We start from the raw sequence: 24643 nt of genomic DNA, 5'->3' as shown, positions 1-24643 counted from the left end.
CCCCCCGCCGTCGGTATCGGGGACGCCTTGAGGGCAGAGCGCGGTGCGTGGCTTTCTGCGGGCCCGGCGTTCCCCAAGACAAACCACCAGCCAAACGACCCCCGCGAAGGAAAGCCCAGTACCTGTCTGTGTGTCGGTTTGTGTTGTAGGAGAGGAGACCTGCGTTCCCAGCCATCAGCGTGGTGCCGGGTGTAGCGAACACGGGTAACAACTGTTGGACAGGACGGCTACGAAAATTAAGAGCAGCAGTCTTATTTTACAGCTATGCAAAAAAGCAAAAATGATATGAAATCCCTGCACCTTTCTTCTAACACCACTTGAGAGCATTACGATTTTTTCTATATACTTCCCTTATAAAATACAGTATATTAACCTTCTGCTGGGACTTATTTTTTCATGCCACAAACTCAGCAACTTTTTGAACAGCTTGATCCTAGTTAGGTCATTGCACCTACGGTTTGGGTTTTTACACATCCTTTTTTTTTATTCGCAATACATACCACACTGCTCAGTGTCTGTGTATGGTCGATGAAGGAAGAACTGGACCACAAATTCTGCTACAGTTGCTGCAGCCTTCAGTGTCCTGACCCAGCATACCTGAAAGAAGCCAGTTTAGCTGGAACAATTAATATTTTATTAGTAGAAAACAGAAGTAGTATGTATTTCTTTGTTAGAAATTAGTTCTGCCCATGTTCTACTCTGCATAGCTTTTAAAAATAGGAACAATTGCCTGGCTGAGGGAAAAAAGACTGGGTTCTTTTTTTTATTGTGTCACGCTATTACAGCAAACACAAAAATTGATCCTATTACTGAATTCTGTATCCCGTCATCAAAGCTCAGAAACTGCTCACTGAAATCACTATAGTATTTTTTGATAATACATATAATCTTCTAAACTCAGCCTTAAAAATGAGCCAATTGGTTTTGTTGAAACAATCTCTCCCCCCCAATCAGTCAAAATATAATTAGAATCTTTATAAATAATAAAATTAATCTTACATTGGGAAGTGTTCGATACTTCAACTAACATTATTATTAAATTCAGCATAAACATACAATCTAAAATAGTTTTTCACTCCTTCACTGTTACATAGTCTGTAAATATTACATTAAATAGGCAGTTAGAAGAGGTAAGAATTGTTATTAAAAAAATACTGTTCCCTTTCACATATCTTTTTTCCCCAAAGTAACCACCTCTTGCACCCTATAGATTAGTATTTATATTTTTCCACTTGGATCCAAAGCACGTAAGCACTTGACAATCACCAGTAAAATACACTAGTGCTCATATATTAATAATATCTATAGGATATTCCAGCTGGCTTGATGATCGTTAATAATTAGGGGTAGAATTGTTCAAATATTAATTTTATCCATTTCCAGTCTAGCTGCCATCCTTTCCTAGTGTCCCTGACACATTATTTCCCCCTCTAAGCCCTGTGCTCCAGCTATCTTTTTATTTGCTAGGAGGAAATCTGGTAGTTAAGGGGGTTTATAACTACTGCATTTCTAGGAAAGAGTTTTTACATCATGAGTAATGTCAGGTTTGGAATTACGGGACTGCAACAAGGGCAAATCCTGTGACAGGTAACTGCTGTCCTGAAACCATTTCTCCTCTTTGTTTGAATATTTATTTTTTTTTTTAAAGAATATGCTTTGTGCGCTGCATTTATGCCTGGGTTTTTTTTTGTTTTTTTTTTCCCCCTTGCTTACTCTCACTGCCCCATCAAGCTTGTTCTCAAAACATATTTAAAAAAATTAAGGAGGACTTAAAGAGGTGATGGCTATAAAAAGACAGTACTTGTGGAGCCCCTAACCTGTCAGTTTGTAGGAAGTAGTCATCAAGTCACAAAAATATGGAAATAGCTATGGCTTGGAGCATGAAAATCAACATATGTAGTCATCATGTATTTTTTTGGAAGATAGGCTAAACAACCTCTGTCACTTTTGCCGTGCAATGGAACCCGCTTTCTCTTTTAGGGATCACCCTGCCACTTCCCATTAGCGTTAGCAGCACTCCGAATTGCAAAATCTTCAGATGAACGTGCCGAGTCCTGTCATTTCCCCCACGGGCTGTCTAGCGATGATAATCCACTAAAGGATTCTTTCATCCAAGTGGCGGTGTCCGAGTCAAATGCCGGCAACAGGCAGGGAAACCCAAACCTGTTGAGGCAGACGTCTGCCGGGACGGGAGCAATCGGAGCGACGGCCCTTAAGAAGGCGAGGCGGGGGACGTACTTTGCGCCAGCAGAATAAGTCCATGGGCTGCGCCCGTGATGGGAGACCGAGACCGCGATCGTGATGGCTGGAAGTTTGCGGGCCGCGATGCCGATGCTGGCCAAAGCAGGCCTGGGGCTGCGCTGTTTGGAGGAGTGCCTTGTCAGATTAGCCGTGCGGCTACTGTATTTGATGCTCAACCTGGACGGACAGGCCTGCCAGGCAGAAACTGCTCAGGCAGATGATGCTAGGGAGGACAAAAATTATCCACCGCAAGACTAAGAAGACAGATGACACCCAGCAGGAACAGCAAGCCAAATCTGCAGAATCCACAATGCAGCTGGCTAGCCCGAGGCTACCTGCCTCTTTGAAGTGGAATAGACATCACCGACGAGCTGTCAAATTAGATCACCAGCCTGGAAATGCTGAAAGAGATTTAGTTCTTCCAACAGAGAAGGGAAAGTTTAATAGATGAAAATCTTCCTAAAGGGGCCAAGGTAGTGTAGGGAGGGAAAGGGGAATCCTTCAGATGCAGCAACAATGAAAAATTACTCACCTCCTGCCTGCCTGCAGAGTGAGAGATGGGATGCGCAGCGTTCTGCAGCAGCCACGGTCACTATCAGCCCCGAAAATAAAGGCCATGCCTGCAGGAACGTGCACAGAGCAGCAACAAGTAACCCTTGCTACAAAAGCAATCCCCGCCCCCCCAAATCTGTGGTATCTTTGTATATCGCCCTGGAGCTGGGCTCTGAAGTACTATAAATCTAATATTCGAGACATGCAGTGGTGGGATACAAAGACCCAGCCTGAATCCGAAAGCTCGGCGCAGCAGAGGCGCGTGATGGCATCTCCCCTCATGCATCTTTTGCAATAAAATTCGCATGGAATACAATTCAATTTTGATAAATCCAGAACAAAAATTAAGATTACTAAGTGAGTAAGCATGTGCTCAGGTGTATGGTGAATATGAAACCTGGCGTTTCCATTGGGGAGAGCAGCAGCACGATCCAATTATAGATGCAAAGAAGAAATACCGCTCTTAGGGGGAAAATATTAAACGTATTAATCCATTAAGCAGCTGCATCATTGCAATTACACTTTGAAGTTAAAGACCGTGAAACACACCAAAGATTAAAAGTGATAAGATTGAAAACCAAAAGGGAAAAAAAAAAAAAATCAAATAGGCCTACAGATTCCTCTTCCCAGTGAAAAATTTCAAAAATAAGAGGTACAAAAAATTACGTACTAGGTTCTCTGTACACATACAATTATAAAATCAATTTATGGCCATACCAAGGCAAATTTACTTGAAGAAAAATCATGATAATGTCTCTATTCCCAACTTCAGCATTCATGCAGCAGACAAACCATAAATCACCTCCAGAGGTGCAAACAGAAGATGCTAGCAGATCAGAAAGAATATGAACCGGACCTCTGAAAGATTACACTGGATTTCTTGATAATGATTTTATAGTTGTACCTATTCCTTTATTTTCATCTCTCTCAGCTAATCTCTTTAAGTACTTTGTCCTCATGTCTTCCAAATCCACAGCACTGAGAAGCAGAATTTTGATCGTCTATGGCTTTTTAACCAAGAGAATAAAGATGCCCAAGTTCTACAGCTCTCTTCATCTGTAATGTTACTTGGCTGTATTTTATTTCATGGACAAAACCAGGTTAACACTTCTAAGTCAAATTTTCATATAAAATAGTTAATATAAATGAGTGTTTTAGCTGAATTGCAAAGTACTCACGTCCATCTTAAACCCTAGTTAGAGTCTCAGCTCTGTGCTAATAACCCAGGATCCACACCAACAATGAAGAGTCTAGATTACTCTTCCATCAGCTGTAATTTAAGTAAGTGTGTGTATGCATGTGTGCAAGAGAAAGAGAGCGAAGCTGAAGAATTATTTTATCAAGATACTCCAATGAGCCAACACCTATTGGGAAGTTTAAGATGTACCAAAAAAAAAAAAAAAAAAAAAAAAAAAAAAAAAAAAAAAAAAAAAGTCCCCCATTTCCAGGCCTATGTTCTTCCAAAGATTCAGACAGTAGTAAGAAATTCCTGGGCAAAGGGCTACTTGCAGTTTAGAAATATTTTGAAGAGGGTAGGGTAGGCTATAGAGAAGGATTAAAAGATTTAAAAAAAAAAAAAAAGAAAAGATTAAAACGATGTGAAAACATTACCTCTTACAGGCAAACAGCTAAGATGCTAGCTAAGAGACTTCATGGTCCAAATGTTACACATTCTACCCCGAGAATCTCTGGCAATTCAATAGGTGCAAACCTCTTGAAAGCAAGTACTTACTACGGGTGGGCAGTGAAGAAAGGTAACAAAACTTGCTTGATTGGACTGTTTCAATTGCTAACCAGAAGGGATACCTCCTAACTTGTTTTCTGTGTGGAAAACTGGAGTGTCAACCTGGTAAGTAAATCACTGATGACACAAAAGAACTGCCCCTAGAGACTTCTGAAGTCAAACTGAACTCTCGCTTGAGAATGAAGTTACACATACAAAGACAACTGAAAATCATCAACACATTTCTAACATATCTGATGCAATACTTGAACACCTGTTTCAACCTGGCTTGTCTGCAAGCAGTGGTCATCTTGGCATCAAGGGGAAAAAGACAAGTCAAAGTGGTAAGTGTAAGATTTCACTGAACACTTACAATTATCATATTTATTTCACTGTTAAATTCTTCAGTTGTTGAAAGGTTGTCATGCAGCACTATCTCACCATATGGCAACAACCTCAAGTCCTAGAGGCACATACTTAAAAGACCATAACATGTCAGGCCCCTTGAATAAATTAGATAGAACAATTATGCAAAATAATAATACTGCAATGATGAGATACATTAACAAATGAGAGTGTCACTGTTCATGAAATGCTGTGAAAATAAATTCTACACACCACTATGGTCGTCATCATCATCATACTGTGAAGCAACAACAGTAAAACAACATCACAGTATTTAGTGTGCCCTTCAGCAACTGAAATTTTAGGAAAGGAGAAGAGGGTTGCAAGGGAGGAAAGTCACTTTTACTAATGTTCAGTGAAAGTATAATAAAATATTACAGAAACAGAAAGACAAGTGGTAGTAGCTTTAGAAACAGAAAAACATTTACCCATGCACACTCTTTATAGAGACCATAAATGTTAATTTGAAAGCTCACGTACACTAGAGCTCATCTGTAAATAATATGAAGCATCATCGTAAAAAAAGTACCTCATACAATCTCAGATAGACCTAGCCGCATTTTTATGATTTTTCAGAAGTTTTTTTACAGTTTTAGTTGTCCTTGATGATCAAAAGACATTAGACAGAAGGGGGGAAAGGGAAGGAAATCAATACCATCTGGTTTTCCCAGTAATCTCTATAAAGGCAAAGTCTCAATTCATCCTTCTTTGCATTTAACCCTCCACCCCCTTAAGTTTCTCCTTGCAGGGGAGAGAAACTTGAAATGCTCAAGTTAGCATATAATAATGACCAAACGCCTTTTAGATAGTATAGAGTTAAATTTTACTAATCCACTTCTAAACATTTCATCTTTCTGTTAGCTGAACTTTTTTTTTTAATAACATTTCAGCAGCAAGTAACACTTCTGTTCTACACCAGAGAAAACAAAACTGGCACAAGAGGCTAGGGGATACTGCAGCAGTAGCATGTAGGCACCTTGAGAAATCCCCACACTTGGAAACAGCAGCTGATTGGGATTAAAAAAAAAAAAGACAAAAAAAAAAAGACAAAAAAAAGACACTTTGTAGCATCATCACTACAAAGTTTGTCTGAAAAGATGACAGTATTGTTTTCAGCAATATTTTTAGCTCTGGTTCCATTTCAGTGTTCGGAGCTGTAACGTAAGCTGCTATTTCCATGAACGAAGGCTTGCACATACACTTTACAAAACTTAAATCATTCTCATTTGCAATAGCATATATAAAAACAAACAATCCATAAGATGAATGTGAAACTTGCCCAAATCTTGACCAAATGCACTGATGATTCCCACTCACGGCTCCCCTTCAGAAACTGAAAATGGTTCATTATAGTAGAATTTAGTAGAAGTATAGGTATTTTTTCTAGGTCTCATCTCATCATCACTTGTTCCCAGCCAGAAGTGGGGGGAAAAAAAAAAAGCAAACTCACTTATATACATACTACTAGGCAACAAATATTTGAGTAAATTGGGAAATAAGAGTGCAAGTACTGACAGTAAAAAGCTGAAGCCCTCAGGTAGTCAAATATGAAGTCTGGAGTATAAAGTTTCTAACATATATTTGCACTAAAGCTCACTCCACAATTCTTGAACAGATCTCATGATTTCAGTAAGATCTTCATAATTAAGTAAATAAGGCCTGCCTCTAAATAGCAAAGAACAAGAATAACTAACAGGAGAAATGGTAGAAGCTGAGAATTAAGCCCCTGGGAAACAACGAGAACTTTTTCAAACCAAAGAAGAGTATCTTTGTTTTTAACAACATAAGATATTCCTGAAAATAACAAACACTGTGTGCCTGTAAACCCTCTAAAGAAATTATATATATATAGAAAACATCTATTAGAGAGCTTGGAATTGTCCAAGTTAAGCTTACTCATGCAATTTTCTTCTGTCCTTTTATGTGTTAGGATACATTTTAATTACCTCATCTCATTACCTACCTACTTTTTTCTTAAGCCCTTGTAACATTCAAAATGCTCAAACAGCTATCCAAGATATCCTTATATCTACCTTATTGGGTGGGAGGCTCCTAAAGTAGCACACAAGTTAAGACAAAAGAATGTACAACTGAAGTTGTTTGCTCAACACTGTTGTAGAAACCAACACAGAAGTTTATCAATTAAAATACCAAAATATTTTTGTATTTCTTTCAGTGCTTTAAAAGAAGTGTTAACTGAATTGTGCAGAAGGTAATTACCCAATTCAGATGTATCCTTAGGGCATTATATAAGCAATTTTAAACTTGTTAAAAATAAAAATGGAGGGACCACATTCTACAGTGAAATGACCTGTCCAAATGTCTAATTCACCAAAAGTGTCTTTAGTTTTAAAACAAACTTCAAAACATTGAGAGTGAAATTGACAGACTACCTCATTATCTTAAACTGAGGGAAGGTTTTTGGTTTTGTTTGGGTTGGTGGTTTTTTTTTTAGCATCTTGAAACTTGCATTGACACTTGTGTGGAAATACCATATGAAGTGAGACATATGCAAAATCTTGAAAATCACTAGCTTTGTTACCCAGTTTTATTTTGATTCTAGAAGCACTTTCTTTCAAAGTTCATATACCACAAAATGAAGTAGCAAGTGAACTAACCTCTTAAAATCTTCATTTTCTTTACTGAAGAAAAACTAAGAAGTTTCACAGCCAAATTAAGACTACAGTTTTAAAATAATTTATTCAGTCACATAAATACTTTGTAACATTTGCATGTTCCCTTTTTCACATCCTTGGCACACAATATAGCTCTTAACTTTTACAAAACTAGTGTAAACATCCATGGAAAATAAAATGAAAAGAAAGTGGGACATATGTAAAAATTCAATAAATAGCAAAAGGAGTGAATGATTGAAGGAAAAATAAGTAATTCTTTCCTACAAAGACCATGTAATTACTCTTGAATGTTTAATTCAAAGAACTTTTCATTTTTAAAAAATAGTGAATTAAAACTCAATTTCCATCTTTCTACTATTCTTGCATTTAATCAGATACATGATACAATTCTTTAACTAGTTCAAATTCTTGAATGAACAATAGCAATTCAATGCAATTATATTATTTGAGGCATCAACAGTTTTGGTTCACATACAGAAGGTTACAAACCAGTATTTGCAAGTTAGTGGTTTTGGACAGTGTAACTTCTAAACTCCCAAACACCCTTCCAACATGACGTTAAAATTTTCCTTAATGAGCATTAGTGTATAATCTGTTCTTGATAAAGATGACATTAGACAGATGTTGTCGGACACCTGGATAATGTTGAATGTGGTTGAACCAACGAGACACATTAAGGTATTTCTCCTTTTCTTGCACTGTGAGGTCCATCTGCATGGAGAAGAAATATAAGGCACCAACAATACAAGGCACTGCATCATTAGTGTCATAACATGTGGTAAGGTGAAATAAAAGTGGATAGTTTTACAGCTGATTTCAGCTCACATAAAAAGTTGTTACAGTCCAGCAGCATTTTATCTTAATTTCACATATTACAATTCACAGCCCAAAATACATATTTACTTTTAATTTACTCAAATGAACAGACCTGGAGGGTGGAATATACATTTGTATGATAAAGAAGGGGGAAAAAGGGCATTAGTTTGCTTGAATTTAATGCATCTGTCTATTCACACAGTTTTGGGGGGTGCAGGAAAGAGTTCCACAACACGCACAAGTCTTTCACTTTAGCCGGTGGTCTTGCCTCACAGGCAAAGCGACTACTTTGTATGTCAAGGAATATTATAGGCACAGGAATAAGTTTTTTTTCAGGCAGTTTCAGACTGGATAGAAAAATTGAAAGTTGTTTTCCATTTTGAGCAATAGTCATACAATAGTTACCAAGAAACCACATAGCTTAACACTTAACTGTTCAGATGTGCTAGCTCACATCATTAAGATAGCAATAGCATGATTCAAACTACCACAGTAAAACAAACTGGAAACCTGTCCATACTTCATAAACATATTTAGAGTACTATCACTTACTCCTACAGTTTGAGGTCCTGCTGTTCACCAGAGTTCAAGTGAACAGTACAGTCACTTGCTTATTTTAAGCCAGATGTACAGAGCCGCAAGATCAGTCAGGAAGAAGCCTCCAACTATGATATAGCTATTGCAACAGCTCCTTGCCACAGAATTGTGGCTAAGATTAACAAAGAGCTTCAAGCCTACATTTACTTTTATCAGAGGACTGGCTCAGATAAAGTCACCTACAATTACAGATCTTAACTATACCTTTCAATGTCTTCTAAGTTCAAGTCAGCAACATCCTCAAAGCTTCACTACCAGGTCTTTTATTACTTCTGAGTCTTTCAAGCCAGCTGTAGAAGAACCATTCCCATCCTTTATCACCTGTATTACTGTTCCTTGACTAGTAGTTCTAGGTCTCCTCATTCCTCTGTAATGAAGTTAGATTGTTGTCTAAACTGATGAGCTGTTTCCTCACATTAACCTACTACAACTGAATTACAAATGGGGTAGTCCTCAAAACAAACTACAAAAACTGCATCAGGAACAAAATGCGAACTTCACATCAACTACCCTATCTTATCTCACCAATACTTTAGCCAATCAGTGTGGGATTCACCTCACTTCATTTTCAGTTAGCTAAGTTAGCCATCAAGCTTAAGTTAGTCATCTTGACAACACCTGCAGACAATGAGAAAGGGCACACCTGTAGAAGATAGTTTTAACAGACAAATCACTAGCTAGACATGCCTAATATTTTTCATGTTTAGACTTCTAAAGCTAATCAAGGTTAATCCCCTCCTCAAAAGCTAAACAGATGGCATATTCCTTATGCCTTGTTCTACAAACACTAGACTTCATGGATAATGCAGGTTCACTGCAAATTTGATCTTGGGCACAGGACAGCTGGAAACAAATATGTTCCAACAAACTTTAAATCACAGGAAGGGCTACGGATACACATTTACTCAGCTGGACAAGTGAAAAGCTGGTGTGCAAAACTAACTCTCATGTTAAATTTCACTTCATGACACAGCAGCCCTTTCAATTTCAAGAGTTGCCTATAACATTTGCTGCTTCTCCTTACTGTTCTTTCACGCAGCCCAGCTCTTGGCTTAGAATTAGAAAGCTTTAAACATGTAGAGGTAAAAAGAAAATAAGGATATATACTAGAAGATGAACCACTCCAAAAATACCAAGGAAGAGTAATTTCAAGGAGTTGCAGGAAGGAATTCTAAACCAATGCCACATAGCATTAAAGCTCTATTAACAGGACATTAAGAGGAACTGTGGCAACAACCAAAAAGCAGGGATCTTGCAGCTGCTCCTAAACCCAAGCAGCTCTTCTTCCCATGGGACTCATCTGCCAGAATACAAGCATAGCACTGCACATGTATTTCCACAAAAAATTCTGCAGTTTTGAACTGTTATGAACCCCAGTTCAGGCAGTACGAGAAAATCTGTTTTTTCTTGCTTTTTCTTGGTATGGAAACGTAAACACTATTCCTACAGCTATATAGTCCAATAGAAGTGCACAGACAAATCAATTAAAACACAGCCCCATATTATTTTTGCTGAGCTAGAAACGCAAGAGAGTTAATCGGCATTAGCCAAGTGGAAGAGAATAACACAGATAAGGGAAAAGACTCCAGAGTTTTTAAAGGCATTACAAACAAAAAGTGGAAGCTATTAAAATGTAACACTGAGTGCTTCACAAATTGCCTGAGCTTCTGCAAGTACAGTATATTCAGGACAACCCCCCCCCATGCAGTACCATTTAGGGGAAGATGCTTTTCATCACCTGCAGTTTGTTATAATTAATGGTAGTTGGAAGCTGGTGCTTGGTGTGAAGCTGTAGTACCATTCACAAAGCAACATAGAGCATGAAAAGAGCAATGTGTGTACTCTAAGGCCATCTAAAATTCTGAAAGTGAAGAAAAGTGTTTAAGTATGAGCAGATACTAAAAATACTGTCACTTTAAGTTCTGTGAGTGTTGTACACTTCAAGTTATAATTATAATACCATTTTTCAAAGTCTTTAGTGCGTAAGCACTTGGTTATGAAAATGCTGAACTAAACTTCAGATTTTGCAGCAGATACGGTATTTCCTCCCCATAATTTTATACTGGTAATTCTCAATCTTCACATTTCTCTGATGTAAATAAAAAATAAGGTCTGGAAAACTAGTCCCCCTCCATTCTGTTAGTGTAGTGAAAAAACATCTGAAGGGCAAACCAGACAGCCACTCTAATAACAAACCCCCTTTTTGTACTCTAGGCACAACAAGCAGGGTATTTTTACTTATTTACATAATGTACTCTATCAGTGAAATATATTAAAAAGCACTTTGTGGCATGCTCTACTTTTTACTCAGAACATAACTCTTGGGTTAATTGTTTAGAGATCACTTCCATGGCATTTTTTACAACATTTTGTTAGATGGGTATTTTCTGTTCTTCCTCATTAAATTAGATAATTCCCCCAAGTTAAGAAAGGCTGCTGTTCTGCTGTTAAAATAATTATTTGCTATTAAAGCAATTATTTTAATAGCAAAGAAGCAGACACTCAATTTGACAGGCTTTTTTTTTATGTCATGGAAAAAAAAAAAAAAGTCTTATTCTTCCACCACAAGGCTCACAAAGGGTAACCAAGGTGGCCATCATACAATGCAACTAGAAGAGTTTCTAGAAGGACTATAAATACACAAGCTTTAATTATATTTGTTTTCAGAAGCATTGGGGATGCAGGCATAAATTCCCATTCCCACATGGTGCATGTGCATGGAAAGTCTAAAAATACCTGCCTACATCTGAAGTTCTTCAGCATCAAGAAAAGGATACTATCTCACTTTTAAATTTAGCCTTTAGGTATAAGGGAAAGAGAAAAAACAAAGCCAGTTGAATGGTGTATTTAATGAAATACATGTACTTTCATATAGTTTTCACTAATTTTCTGCTGTTAAAGGAACATGCTTAAAATTAAATCTTTTCTTTAAAGTAAAACTGAATTGCAGAAAACAGTCTAAGTATCATTTCTCGCATCATTCATTTCTAGCATCATTCTTTAGAAGGAAAGCCCATTATCCCAGTACAAATGTAAGCAGCATATCAGTGAATATTAACAAAAATTCATGGCAATCTGTTTGCTACAGGAAATGTTTATTATGGAAAAAAATTAACTGGAAAACAAACTACTACTGGAATCTCATTACAGTTCAGTATTAGTAGTTCTGACCTGAGGAGAACAGCTTGCTTTGTTTTGTACTTGATTTGACCCCAAAATTTTGACTGAGGCTTCTTCCATTTGCAGATATATTCCACCCATAAGTTATTTTTTTAGACCATATTAAAGAAATTTTCAAGTCAGACATATAGATTTGAGACTACTTCTTTGGTTCTGACAAAATTTTTGAAGTATAAGAACAGACCAATCTTTGTATTGATTATTTCTCTTAGTCAGAACTGGACTTGTGCTGTTTGAAAATACTTAAGAATAAAAGCATAGGGAAACTTTTTTTTTTAAATTTTAAATAAAAAAAATGATATGAAAACAAGTTCATTACCACAGGGGGAATTTAATGCTTACTGATTGCCTGAACTATCCTCAAGCAATGCTTCCAAATTCATGTTTCCTCTGCAATCTATGCTTTAACCTAGTAGAACTTCAGTGTTCATCATATTTATCCACATACGTATTTAAGTAATCAAAGTGTCTGAAGATAACAATATTTATATTAGATACATGGAGACATGGAATTACATGTGACAATGTAAATCCCACTGATTGAAAAAGCTCATTTAGCCAGTATGAGGCATTACATTTTTTGAGTGTTTGTGACACATACTATGATGCAGAACAATTTAGTTCCTGTTTATTATTACAAATGTGTAGTTCTAATTAATAGACTCAGTCTGCAAGCAGCCTGAAACACTACCTGTGACTCTGACCCTCACTCATTAAAATACTAATTCCCTTCCCACAATATGGATATTTAAACACAGAGTACTATTGTGCTTATTAAGAGAACTAGAAGGGAAAGGAAGAATGAAAGAAAGGCATACAGCTGCAAAATTAAGAGTTGTTGCTGTTCAGTAGACAAACTGATTAGTAAGTTCAAATGGAAAAGCCTGGACAGTGAAGAATCAGGTTCCAGAACCCCCCCTCTAGATACCAGTAAGGGCAAAATGAGGGTGGGAGGAGGGGAGGAATATAAAGATGTGTGATCTATATTCAGAAACACTAAGGAAGATGTAACCACAGGTGAAGAAGTGAGCAATAGGACTGGGTGGTCTTTCAAAGCTTTTCAATGAAATGTGCATCCAAAGGTTTTTAAAGTTTTAATAATATTTGGCTCATTCGGGACGATCATGGTATGTCACTAATATTTACAGTATTCTATTACTAATGTTTGTGTTGGCCTGTAGCTGTTAAGTCTATCAAAAGCAGAGAGATTAATCCTAAAGGTCATCATCAGTAACATTTTCAGATCAATTTTCTAGACACCTTGACAGCCAGCAAGAACTGTGGATCTCCTCCCTGTGCCTCCCATTTCTACCTCCTCTCTTGAGGGATTATAGGAAGCACTTACTAGTATTTTGCACAAGGCTTAGCCGAAACAGTGGTGGGTATGTCAGACTGCTTCCCTGGACCACATCATGTTAAGAGATACAGCAGCTTTCCCTGCCTCCCCATCTCCCACCCTTTAAAGCTTAGGGCAGAGAAGCAGCTCTGAACTTACTCTCTTCTTATTACAGGAAAAATAAAAATAATTAAAAAAATAAATCACAGGATTCTACAGTTCAAGATCTTACTTCTATAGTTAAGTACTAGCATTAATCAAGTCCAAAACCTTCAACATACATGTAATTCCTAGCTAGTAGATTCCAGATTTTCCTCTTTCTTTAGGATAGCCACCCCATTATTTGCCCTTTATACCCTTCCAATTCAGAAAACTGTCTTCCATGAAATCAAACATTTCAGAAACAGATGCTGTACTATAAACTTGTCCCAAGTAGTGTCTGGATGGTTGCAGGCACCCAAGAGCACCAAGTCATTTGTTTTTACCATCTGTTCTATTTCCCAAAGCAATAACTTGTATCTTTTCTTTTTGATTAGGTGGTCTACTCTAGAGCAAACTCTAAATTTAATATATGCTTGATTTTCCCCTGCCTAAGTTTTTTTTTTTTTGAAGTCTCATTTGCACTCATACTCTCTTACAGCACATACAGTCATGTTTTTAGAAAGTACTTATGTTTCTTCTACATCTACGTATCATGTGTGAAAGGTAACCCATTCTGACACTCTAGTCAACACATCTATCCTACTACTTAAGATATTTTACAAGGCAAATAGGATTTAACAGAATTACTTCTAAGTGACTTACTCTTAACATGTTTTCAAAAACCTTCTGAAATTAAGCTTCCCTTCCCTATCCTATGCTTGATACTCTCTCATTTGAACTTTTACTCCTGGACAGTCAACATAGATACACTTAAGTTGTCTCTCATTTTTGGTAGTATTTCATTACTTGATCTTCCCCCTGCCTCCCTTTTGAAGTGCAGCATTCTTGCACTCTTTTCCCAGAGCCCTGCTTTTCATTGTATGAGGTAACTATTCACCCAGTTGATTGAATTCATCGATTCTCTTATGGCTCACACTTTTATATGCATTCATCCTTCAGGAACTTAATTTACATGCATGTTCCATAGCACCAGCAGCACTTCTCCAATACTAATAAGGTTAGTACTTTCAGTTCTGACACGTCCTTTCAGTTTCATTTCTCTATTCCCCCATGTAGTTGGGTAAACAGTCATGTTTCAGACTTGAACAGATAGAGTCCTCATACCTAGAAACACAGGGATAGGTATCATCCTTCTTACATTACATAAACTAAAGCATTCTGGACACCACAGAGAATACACTTCTTTTGACAGATCCATAGCTAAATATTAAAAAAAGTAAAAAATTAACAACTTGTTTTTAAGTTTTATTTGAAGTTCTTGTACGAAATCTCTCCATTTTTTTTCTGTAATTGTCACCGATCAAATCAGTAGGTCAGCTTCTATAATAATAAACTGCCCTTTAGATAAACAACAATACGATAGTTGTACGTATAAAAACAATGCAAATAACACTTACCATGACATGATGCAATCCATAGTACATCAAAACGTCTGCTAACGTAAAAATGTTTCCTGCAAGGTAGACTTTATCTTCAAGGTGTATGTTTAGATTCTAAAAAGGAAAAAGTCATTATATTGCTGTAGTATTGACTTTGTAAGACAAAATATTAAGGCAATTGTTAAAAACAACAGAAAACTTCCTCTGAAGACCATGCATATAAAAATAAACTTCAGCTTTAATTTATCCCAACTCAACAAAGGAGAAAAACATTAAAAGAAGATAAAATTTCAAAAAAGTGTCAAGATAATAAACTCAAATATCCTCATTCTTTGACAGTGAGAATTCAATAAAATTTAAATGTTGGTCTCTAAACAAAGTGCTAGCCAGCTTGCTGCTAGCACATCATTTTTCATAATACCCCCACTTACATCCACTCAAATTTTTGTAAATACAAGTGTGATTTATTTTACATATTAAGCTGACTCCACAGAAATACTTTCAAATCTGTCTTTTCTTGGCTTCAAAATACTGGAATTAAAAAATGCAAGAGTGGTATATTTTTTTTTATTACTGCATGTCACTCAGAAGCACCGCTGTTATATGTTTAACATTTGTTAAGTGGAAAATGCAGTCATATGATCTAAGGAGAGCATATTGCTCTTCCAGCAGCAGCTTCTCCTGCCCTCCAGTACTTACTCAATGCAGCTGGTCAGCAAGGTTCTGGAACTGCAAACGTGTAAGAAGCAGGGAAACAAAGGGGGATAGTGGGGTGGGAGAGAAATAGCACATTTCAAGCTCAATGCCAGAAACTTGATGCCCGTCAGCTGGTATCATCTGACACTTGCTTTTATTAATGTTGAAATCACTGCTAGCAATTCTTAATGACTGGTACTGTCAATTCAGTCGCTATCTAAATCTGTATGAAGAGAGCACTGCTTTAGCATTTTAAGACTACCTCTCTCTCAACAAGACCATATCAGAGGCTATAAGAGTGGGTAGTAGAAGGTTTCCATTTAGGTTCAATGAATATTTCAGATCTGTATCACTGAAATACACTTTTTCATGGCTTTTTGTATGCAGTCATTCTCTGCCAGAAAACAGGAGGCTGACAGACTTCTTGCTCAAGTATAACTTCTGAGAACACAGGCATCGCACATCAGCCCTACCTTTCTACCTGTCCTTCCTCTTCTCCACATCCTGCCTACTTCTCATCCAATTTATACACCTTTCTGCCTTCTACTTCCCTCTAAAGAAAGAAATATAACAGCAAACAGAATTATCTACTTTAACGCTGATCCCAGCATAAGCAAGCTTTAGTTTTATAATGTTCTTTTTCTGAAACATACAAAAACAGTTTCCCAGCTTTTCCTTGGATTTGGAAACTCTCCCTGCTAGTATTCCTCTGCTGGTTGAAAAAACTTGTAGTAAATGCACTCCTTTTTCCTCAGAGATCTCCTTAAGCCACCCCCTTCCCACAGCCCCAAAAACAGAGGTAAGCAACTTAAACATAACCACCATTTTTCAAAACGTGCCTGAAATAATTTTTCAGTCTCAATTACAGCATGTTCCATTTTAAGACAACCTTTTATTTAAAAAAAAAAAGTCTAGGGCAAGAAGGGGGTTACTAATTAGTGAACAATTTAAAAATTGCATTTAGCCTTAAGCATATTGCAGTTTTTGTGGTTCCATAATTTTATTGATATGGAGACATCCTACAGTGCATACATAAAAAAACCCAAACCACAAAACTAAAATGCTGAGACTTTAAGACATCTGACTATGCATATGCATTTGACAAGTTTGACTCCATTATGCCACCTTACTGTTTCTTTAATAACCTCTTCATGACAGGACTCCTGTACTTCTGTAATATTTAAACATCCTCATGTCTGCTTTGATTTCTTTTATTAGAGCAAATCAGGGAAAAATATTAACCCCTGCATAGTTAAAATACTGTAAGGTCATCTGCCCCTGGCTATGCAGCTTCTTTTCTTTAGACTGGTTTACTGCTTTGCTCATGTTAGTTAGCTATTAAATTACTTCAAACACATAACTACAGTTCTGCGGAATTTCATACATACAACACAAAGACAAATGCAGGATTAAGAAGAAAAAGCTTGCAGGAATTAAAAAAATAATCTCTAGAGATCTGTTTACTAGAATAAAAATCATAAACTTGTCTACTCTGACCAGCATTTTTCATTTGGATTAACCAGAAACTCCAACATACATTACAACGACAAGTAACACCACTGAAATGATATCCTCCCCCCCCCCCCCCCCTTTTCTTCTTAGTCTAGGCTATGGAATCAGGATTTTGTAAAGTAATCTCTGAAGGTACAATCAACACAGTTATTTCCCTGCTCAAAATTTTGGATTTCTGCATCAAAGAAGTTATGGCTAATAAAACTAATTCTTAGTTTTATACATCTTCAAGAGGCAGGCTAGTTTCTATGCAGCAATATTGTTTGCCCAGTTTTTCAGGATGGGTTAATATCATACAAAGATGGGTTAATATCATACAAAGAATAAATTTGTTCTTTGCATGTACTGCACACGTATACTCAAAATATTAATCAATTAAAAAATTCTAAAACTTTAAAAGCAAGATAAGCCATTATAGCATGAACAATTACTTATTCTGGTCTTCAAATTTTATGAAGTCAGTTAACTGAGCAAATGGAATTTGACAAAAATGGTTTAGTTTTAGATAAATTAGCATATAGTTTACAATTTTGCTTTTGAACATGTATTTTACTCCCATAAAACACAGACAGTTATTCTGATTTTATTCTGGAAGTCAAGCTAATTTTGAAACCTACAGAAACACCACAGTATTTTTTTTTTCCTGTGCACTAGGCACATTTAGTTAATCTTGCCTCTTGGGTTATGCTTCCCACAGATGATTATATTATTGGCTAATAGCCAGCTGTGTTAAAATTCCTGAAAGTCAAGTTTCTTAAGTGACCACGGTATTAAACTGAAATAGTGTTCCTGTCCTGAAGAGATTAATGAAAATATAAATACAAAACTGTATTTGAATTTCTATTACATCCAGGAAGCTCGGGTCTGTTAGCTGTCATTTGTATCGTCTTTCACGTAGTGAACGTCACTACTTAAATTGATTATGTGTACAGAATCCCAGTATTAAGTGACTGAAATAGTCTTGGAAGTTGCTTGTAACTATATGAACTTATTGTTGCAATCCCTCAGGAAACGCCTTCTCAAATCTCAGTTATTTAAGGCATAACTGCAGTCTGATGAACTAATATGCACTGAACAACTGCAGCAATTCAAATTCATTTTTGGGTATGAGGGGGAAAAAGCAATGGAAAGAAGAGACGTTGCATTATTTATGGACTAACTGATGGATTTCCATTTGCTTGTTCTATGGAAAAAATCCAATTTACAGCCCATATCTAGAGTGACAGCTCAACACATCCCATCCACAGCACACTTATGACTACCCCACAGTATCGCTTACTGTCTTGTAAGTATGCAATCTAATTGTCTGTAATCCAATTCATTAAGGCAACTGAATCTATTCCAGTCACTGCAAGTTGAGACAGCAGCTCAGATAAGTAACAGTTACTTCTTAGAACAACTCAACAGCTTACAATGGATGTACTCATACTCTGATTTTGTTTTGGATATTTTGTCCGTAACACCACACTGCTGGTATTTGTACTTCCCTTACATGCAGAAGCACAACCTTTCAGTCAGCAATATTCTCAAGGTCATTTATGCCCTAAATGCCTTTAAATTGCACCATGCGAAGACAAAGAGCTGAGCACTCTCAAATGCCTCAGGAAAGCGTCTGACAACGCAGAACCCAAGAAAAGGCTTCTGCAGCCATATCCAAGAAAAGCAGAACTACGCTGTTGGGGCATAGCCATATTTTTAATTCTAATACAAGTCTTTTCTGTCTAACTGGCAACCTATGAGCTAAACCTGGTCTGGAAGAACATTATAATCAACATACTGCATTTCCTGTAAAAGACATAAGAAAATTGAGCAACATTTGTTGCTCAAATAATCAAAATTCTTTTTTTTTATACCTGTAAGCACACAAAAATATCCTAGTGCTCCCCAGAAAAGGGAGAGAAGTAAACACGGAATGTTTAAGTTTAAAAAAAAAAAATGCTTGCTGGACAAGCTTGCCAAAGTGGGTAGGCATCCCATTTAGAAGTCTGTCAAAAAACAGTGTACAAGAACTGTGGATTAACGGCATGGACAGAGCATGGATTAACCTGCTTATATATCTGTGGAAACAGTAATTTTTCAAACAAGCATACTAAACAAGAATTGAAGCTCTCTTATTCAGACTTCTAATTGGATTTCATGACTACAGCTAGACAGCACAGGAAACTGGGACAAAACTAGTTGAAATCATGGAACATTTTTTGTACGAGACACTGGAAGTAGTACACAAAAATTCTTGTGTTATAATTATCCTTCAGAGACTACAGATTTCTACATTTCTATGGAAGCTTTTCTGTGAATTCAAGTACAAACTCCCAGTTATTTAAGAATATGCCTCTGAAGATGGGGGGGGGGAAGAACCCTCAAGTTTTGAATACCTAAAATTGACAAAGCAGAGACATTCACATCTCCTGAATGGAATTCATGATAACATCTAAGTAGACATTTGATGGTGCAAGCGTTTCACAAAGGTTCTCAATTCCTTCCCAGGAGAGTAGAAAAACTACTAGTTATCAAGCACAACTCCTCAGTTATTTTCAGATTTTTTTTTTTTCCTATGCAGCTTAATTTACCACTAACGAAACACGGAGGAAGCAAAGGAAAATACCCTCTCACCTGTAGAAGAGAAAGTTAACATAATGCATTTGATATTATGTTATCACTGCTATTGACAATCATCATTCCCACATATCTGCTGAAGAACAGTCCAGAGGTATTGCTCCCATTTATTTTCTCCAGCACAGGAGCACAAATCAAAGTTAAACAAAACTCCAAGAGCACTTTCATTAGCCAGTTCTGAACAGTATGGCATTTGCTCTGAATGAATATAAAAAACCTGGCTGAGATGGTCTGACTACTTCATGATTGTTTTAATGCCAAGTAACAGCTTTAGTCAACATGTCAGTAAGAACAATTTAAGAACCTATTTTCCCAAGGCCAATAGAAACCCCTTCCTGTTCAAATTAACAAACTTTAAAGCAGTTATTTACTGACGTTTTTCAGAACCACATCACCTCAGTTAAGGGTTAAATAGAGGCAGCCTAAAGTTTATAGCAGAAGTGACTGAACTGTTTTTGGCGCAGCTTATTATAAATTGTGGCTCTAGGCTGCAACTGTCCCAAGACTGCCATTGTGTATTCCAGACACGTTGTAAAACTACAACCTCAGACTTGCCTCCCTATTTTAGTTTTTCTTTTTTTCACCCGTACTCCCTTTTGGCATAGTATACTTTAATGGTAGGCTGCCTCTTTTTCTGATTAATCATGGTGGCAAGAGAACAAATTAAAAAAAAATCTTAATTGCTATACTGTGAAATTATTAGTGCTGGAACAATTCCACAGCAGCCCTGTGTCAAAATAAATTCTGGCTATTCAACACCTGCTAAAAAAAAAAAATCCATAGGAAAATTTTACAGTGGTAGTATCTATTAGAATATACTTGAAGGCAGAGATTCTCCCTCAAGTAATACTGACCGTTTCTCCGTAAGGAAATTTTGCTTTGTTTGGAAACACTTGATTTATCCACATATTTGTATTTCAGTACATTGTCTTTTCTACACTGCCAGTGTGGCTAAGGCTAAAACTGAAGAGAGCTACCAGCTTCAGCAGGAAACCATCATATCTCTGCGTCTGGTTTTAATACTCAAATGCAGTTCCGCAAGTACTCATGTGTGTGTGCTGACAAAGCAGGTATCATCACTTAAGCCATCCAGAGCAGATGAATTTTGTTCTAACAAGACAGAAGACTTGCTTTTGGTTTTTATATGATAAAAGGGCAAGAAAGGTAAAAAAAAAAAAAGTTATTTATTTGTCCTCATATGGTCTTCTCACAAAAGGCATCACAAGTTTGTTTGAAAAACAACCGGTATTACTTGTCATAAAGGTTTTTAAAAAAAAAATTAATTACACAACAGGGACCTCCAAGGGCCACCTAGTCATACCACCTGGTCAAAGTACAGCTAAACCTGAAGTTAAACCCTGATTAGTCAATGCCTCCTTCAATCAAGTTCTGAAAATCCCAAAGGGTAGACAGTTTTCATGCAGTATCTGTAGAGTAACCATGACCATAAAGGTTTTGATAGTATTTGCACATAGAAAATAAGACCAGAGATGTCACAAAAAGCAAAGCAATGTAAACAAACTCATGCTTAACTGACAGAACATATTCCACAGATACAATGAGATTAAGATAATTCAGATTATCTGGGGTGTAAGTGAGAGAAATGGCTCTTTATGGCTTTCACCAAGTTGATCCTTGTAAAGCAGGCATGAGATTCCAAGCCCTCAAGACCAAGGAGGCTGTCAGTTTGAAAAGGACAGCAGATTACTAACAAGGTTTTGCTTTGCACCATTTTAAGATGCAAGATTTTCCTTGATTTAAAGTAACACAGTGTATTAACTCTTGAACCCAGCTTCAGTTTATCTTTGGTTTCTGCAATAGTTCTAGTTGACTCAGACTCGCCATACCTAACAAAAGTCACAAGTATTAATTAAGACTCTGCTAGCCTTGAGTAAAGTCAACCTTCCTAATACCTTGCAGCTCACAAAGCTATTTCTAAACCCAGACTCACTACTAGCACTGAGCATTGTGCACCTTCTGACCAAAACACACTTTTAAAGTTAGAAAAAATAAACACTTTGAAAAACTGATTGAATTTCACTGCTGTTTCATACACACTTACTTAGTAAACAGAGACCTTAGCAGAGTGTAAAGCAAATTTTCTCTTCAAGCTCTGTTCCCAAAAGACTGCACAAATACTAATTACCAGTCACAAGGAATAAGAAGGAAAATAGAGTAAGTTTTGCCATCTACTCCCTGCCATCTGGCTGCTCAAATAACAGGATGACCCTCGAGATTCTCTTTCCTGCTTCCACCTGCTTAAGAGGAAGTAAGCTTCAGACTACAAGAGAAGTTTAATACAGTAGACCAAAGCCTCCATACAAAGTAGCTGAATGTGAAGGGCAGTTTTGCAGAGGTTCCTTTATGATTTCACTTTTTACACACAATTCTGTCCAGTAACTCCTTTTGGTATCAATACCAAATACCACATCATCAAGTGTGGCCTGTATTCCATAATTACCAAATCAATAAGAATAGCTCTTAAAACAATCAGAGCAGTGTTATCTCGAAATACAACACAACTTGTATATAACTCAGGTTTTATGAAGATAGTAAGAAACTGGCATCTTACATGGCTAATAAGAGACTAGACAACTGAACAATCTCTAAACTATCTGGAAGGCTCTATGCAAAAGCCCTGCTTCATATATTCTACAGTTTAAGCTGTTTTCCCTCCTGTTTCAAGTTGCTGGCTTATTTTTGTCAATAAAAGTGAAAAGCAGCAAGCAGGATAAAAGCCAATACTTAAAGATGCTGTAAAGTCTTCGGCATTTTCTCAGTTTTATTAATTGGTTGTTCATACACACATTATCACTGTAATCTTCTTCAAGGTCTAGCCAGCCCAAAATTCAGTGGTAAGGTAATTAAGTACTCCTTACCTTCAGAATTATTCTAGTGTCTTCTTTACTAGAGCATCCATCTACTTGAGTCACTCTATATTCCAACCACTGCTGAACGACAGCTTTCTCTTCTGCAGTACTTCCAAGCAGTTGGTCTTTCTTAGCCTGTTTAACTAGGTGGGCAGCTATGGTAATTAATCCTGTCAGACCAGGACCATTGTTTGTTTGAAGAACAGGAACCTAGAAGAGGAAACAAAAGTGTAATGCTAAACAACTCATTCAAAAAGCAGTCCCTGTAAGAATAGGTAGTGGGTTTTTTATAGCTCCTTAAAAGGATCTTTAAAGCAACATATCAGAATTTAGAAGTATTCATACTAAAGGTAGAATATAAAAAAAACACCCCATATATGTTCTCTTTTTACTCTATGGGGAGCTTTATTTTCAGTTTGTACAGAAGTGTATTCAACATGTGCACGTGGACAAACCGAGATGCTTTTAGCTACAATTTACCAAATCCTGCCAATATCAGCAAGAAATAGTATTGCTCATTCTAACACTGGCAGAAATCTTATTAACTAACTTTTAACTCATTTTCAAATTCAGGACTCTGACTTAAGATTGTAAAGTCAGCAGCATCCAGTTTTTCCCTAAGCAGACTGCAGTAGCCATTTACTGAAATGCTTATTCATACTTACTGTTCTATTGCCAAATGTTCTGACAGAAGGTAGTAGTAGTTCACCGGTATTAGGGGAGGACAACACAACACACCTCTAGTTTTAACCATGTCTTTGTTTGTGACACTGCCACATGTTAAACTGCGGGAAAGGAAACTAAACTGCTAAGAGTCACAAATTAAGTGAATGAATTAAAACTCACTGCAACAGATGAAAGCCCATTCACTCAGTCATTTATGGCATCAAATGATAGAAGAGAAACTGATTAAAATGCAATACTTCAGAGGGTTTTTTTAATAGCATCTGACCACACAGAGGAGCCTGTCTATGTTCGGATTTAATTAGCATAAGATCCAAATTGAAAGCACAATAGTCATCTTACAGCTGTACCAAGAGTCCTTGACTACTGTTCAATTTTTCCACTGAACATGCAGTCAGAAAAACTATGGACAGATCTAGTTACTTGATTTTTCAGACTTTACAGTAAGAGCATTAAAAAAACATTTAGGTTATTAAATAATTAAGGAAGTTTTTGCAACCAAAGAATGCATATAGTGATATTTGGGACTCAAAGCATAAACAGTAAATAAAGTCAAGAAAAAAACATATAAAAGCGTTAAGGCGACCGCACAGCTTCTTTCCTCTGTTATCTCAGAGGGAATCATGTAAAGGCCCTCACACATTTGTGACACCCTCAGCCCCACGTTACATTTTTCATGCCTCAGGTGCCTCTAAACCACGGAACTTAATGTTTCCACGTGAATTTCAAAATATCAAGACATCTACTTTAAAAGACAGAAGTATTTAAGAGCAACAGTTCTTCACTACAGATGCATTTCTGATACTAACAACGTATCTTTTGCACATAATTTAACCGCACCAGCACAGATATAACCGCACTGGCACCAGGAAAACGCAGGGAGGAGGAGAGTGGTGGAAGAGCAAGCACATTTTAAGCCGACACCCCTCCAACGAGACACGATAACCCTTCCACAGGCAGAAGGAAGAGGTTTCCAGAACCTGCGAGTAGGTAGCGAGGCCCTACAGCCACAACTTCAGGCGGGTGGTGAAGGAAGGGGTTGAGGGAGAAAAGGTGAAACCCCCGCTCGAGGGGAAGAGCTGACCGTGCGGGGATGCGCAGCTCAGGCCGGCACAGGGCCCGCCGGCCCGGCAGGGGGACTGGAGGCGGGGGGGAGACCTCAGACACCGCGACACACGTTGGGGAAGGGCGGGGGGAGAACGTTCGCGGCGGGCCGGGCCGGGGAGGCGGGAGGGGAG

The 24643-nt window shown here is 37.3% G+C and overlaps 1 protein-coding gene across 1 annotated transcript in view; it reads right to left on the bottom strand.

Moving 5' to 3' along the window:
* Positions 1-7603: 7603 nt before the first annotated feature.
* Positions 7604-24643, bottom strand: part of EEF1E1 (eukaryotic translation elongation factor 1 epsilon 1) — a 17305-nt gene continuing 265 nt past the window's right edge. Inside the window, exons 2-4 of the mRNA XM_010573232.1 lie at positions 22731-22931; positions 15046-15141; positions 7604-8268 (exon numbers count right to left, since the gene is read on the bottom strand). Of these exons, the coding sequence (XP_010571534.1) occupies positions 8128-8268; positions 15046-15141; positions 22731-22931 (438 nt within the window). The 3' untranslated portion in view covers positions 7604-8127. The remainder of the gene's footprint in view (positions 8269-15045; positions 15142-22730; positions 22932-24643) is intronic.

The sequence above is a fragment of the Haliaeetus leucocephalus genome, unplaced genomic scaffold (genome assembly GCF_000737465.1).
Source record: "Haliaeetus leucocephalus isolate CR32 unplaced genomic scaffold, Haliaeetus_leucocephalus-4.0 Scaffold373, whole genome shotgun sequence".
NCBI classification, from domain to species: Eukaryota; Metazoa; Chordata; class Aves; order Accipitriformes; family Accipitridae; genus Haliaeetus; species Haliaeetus leucocephalus.
Note: the sequence above shows the minus strand (reverse complement) of the source record. Positions and strands in the feature narration are given on the sequence as shown.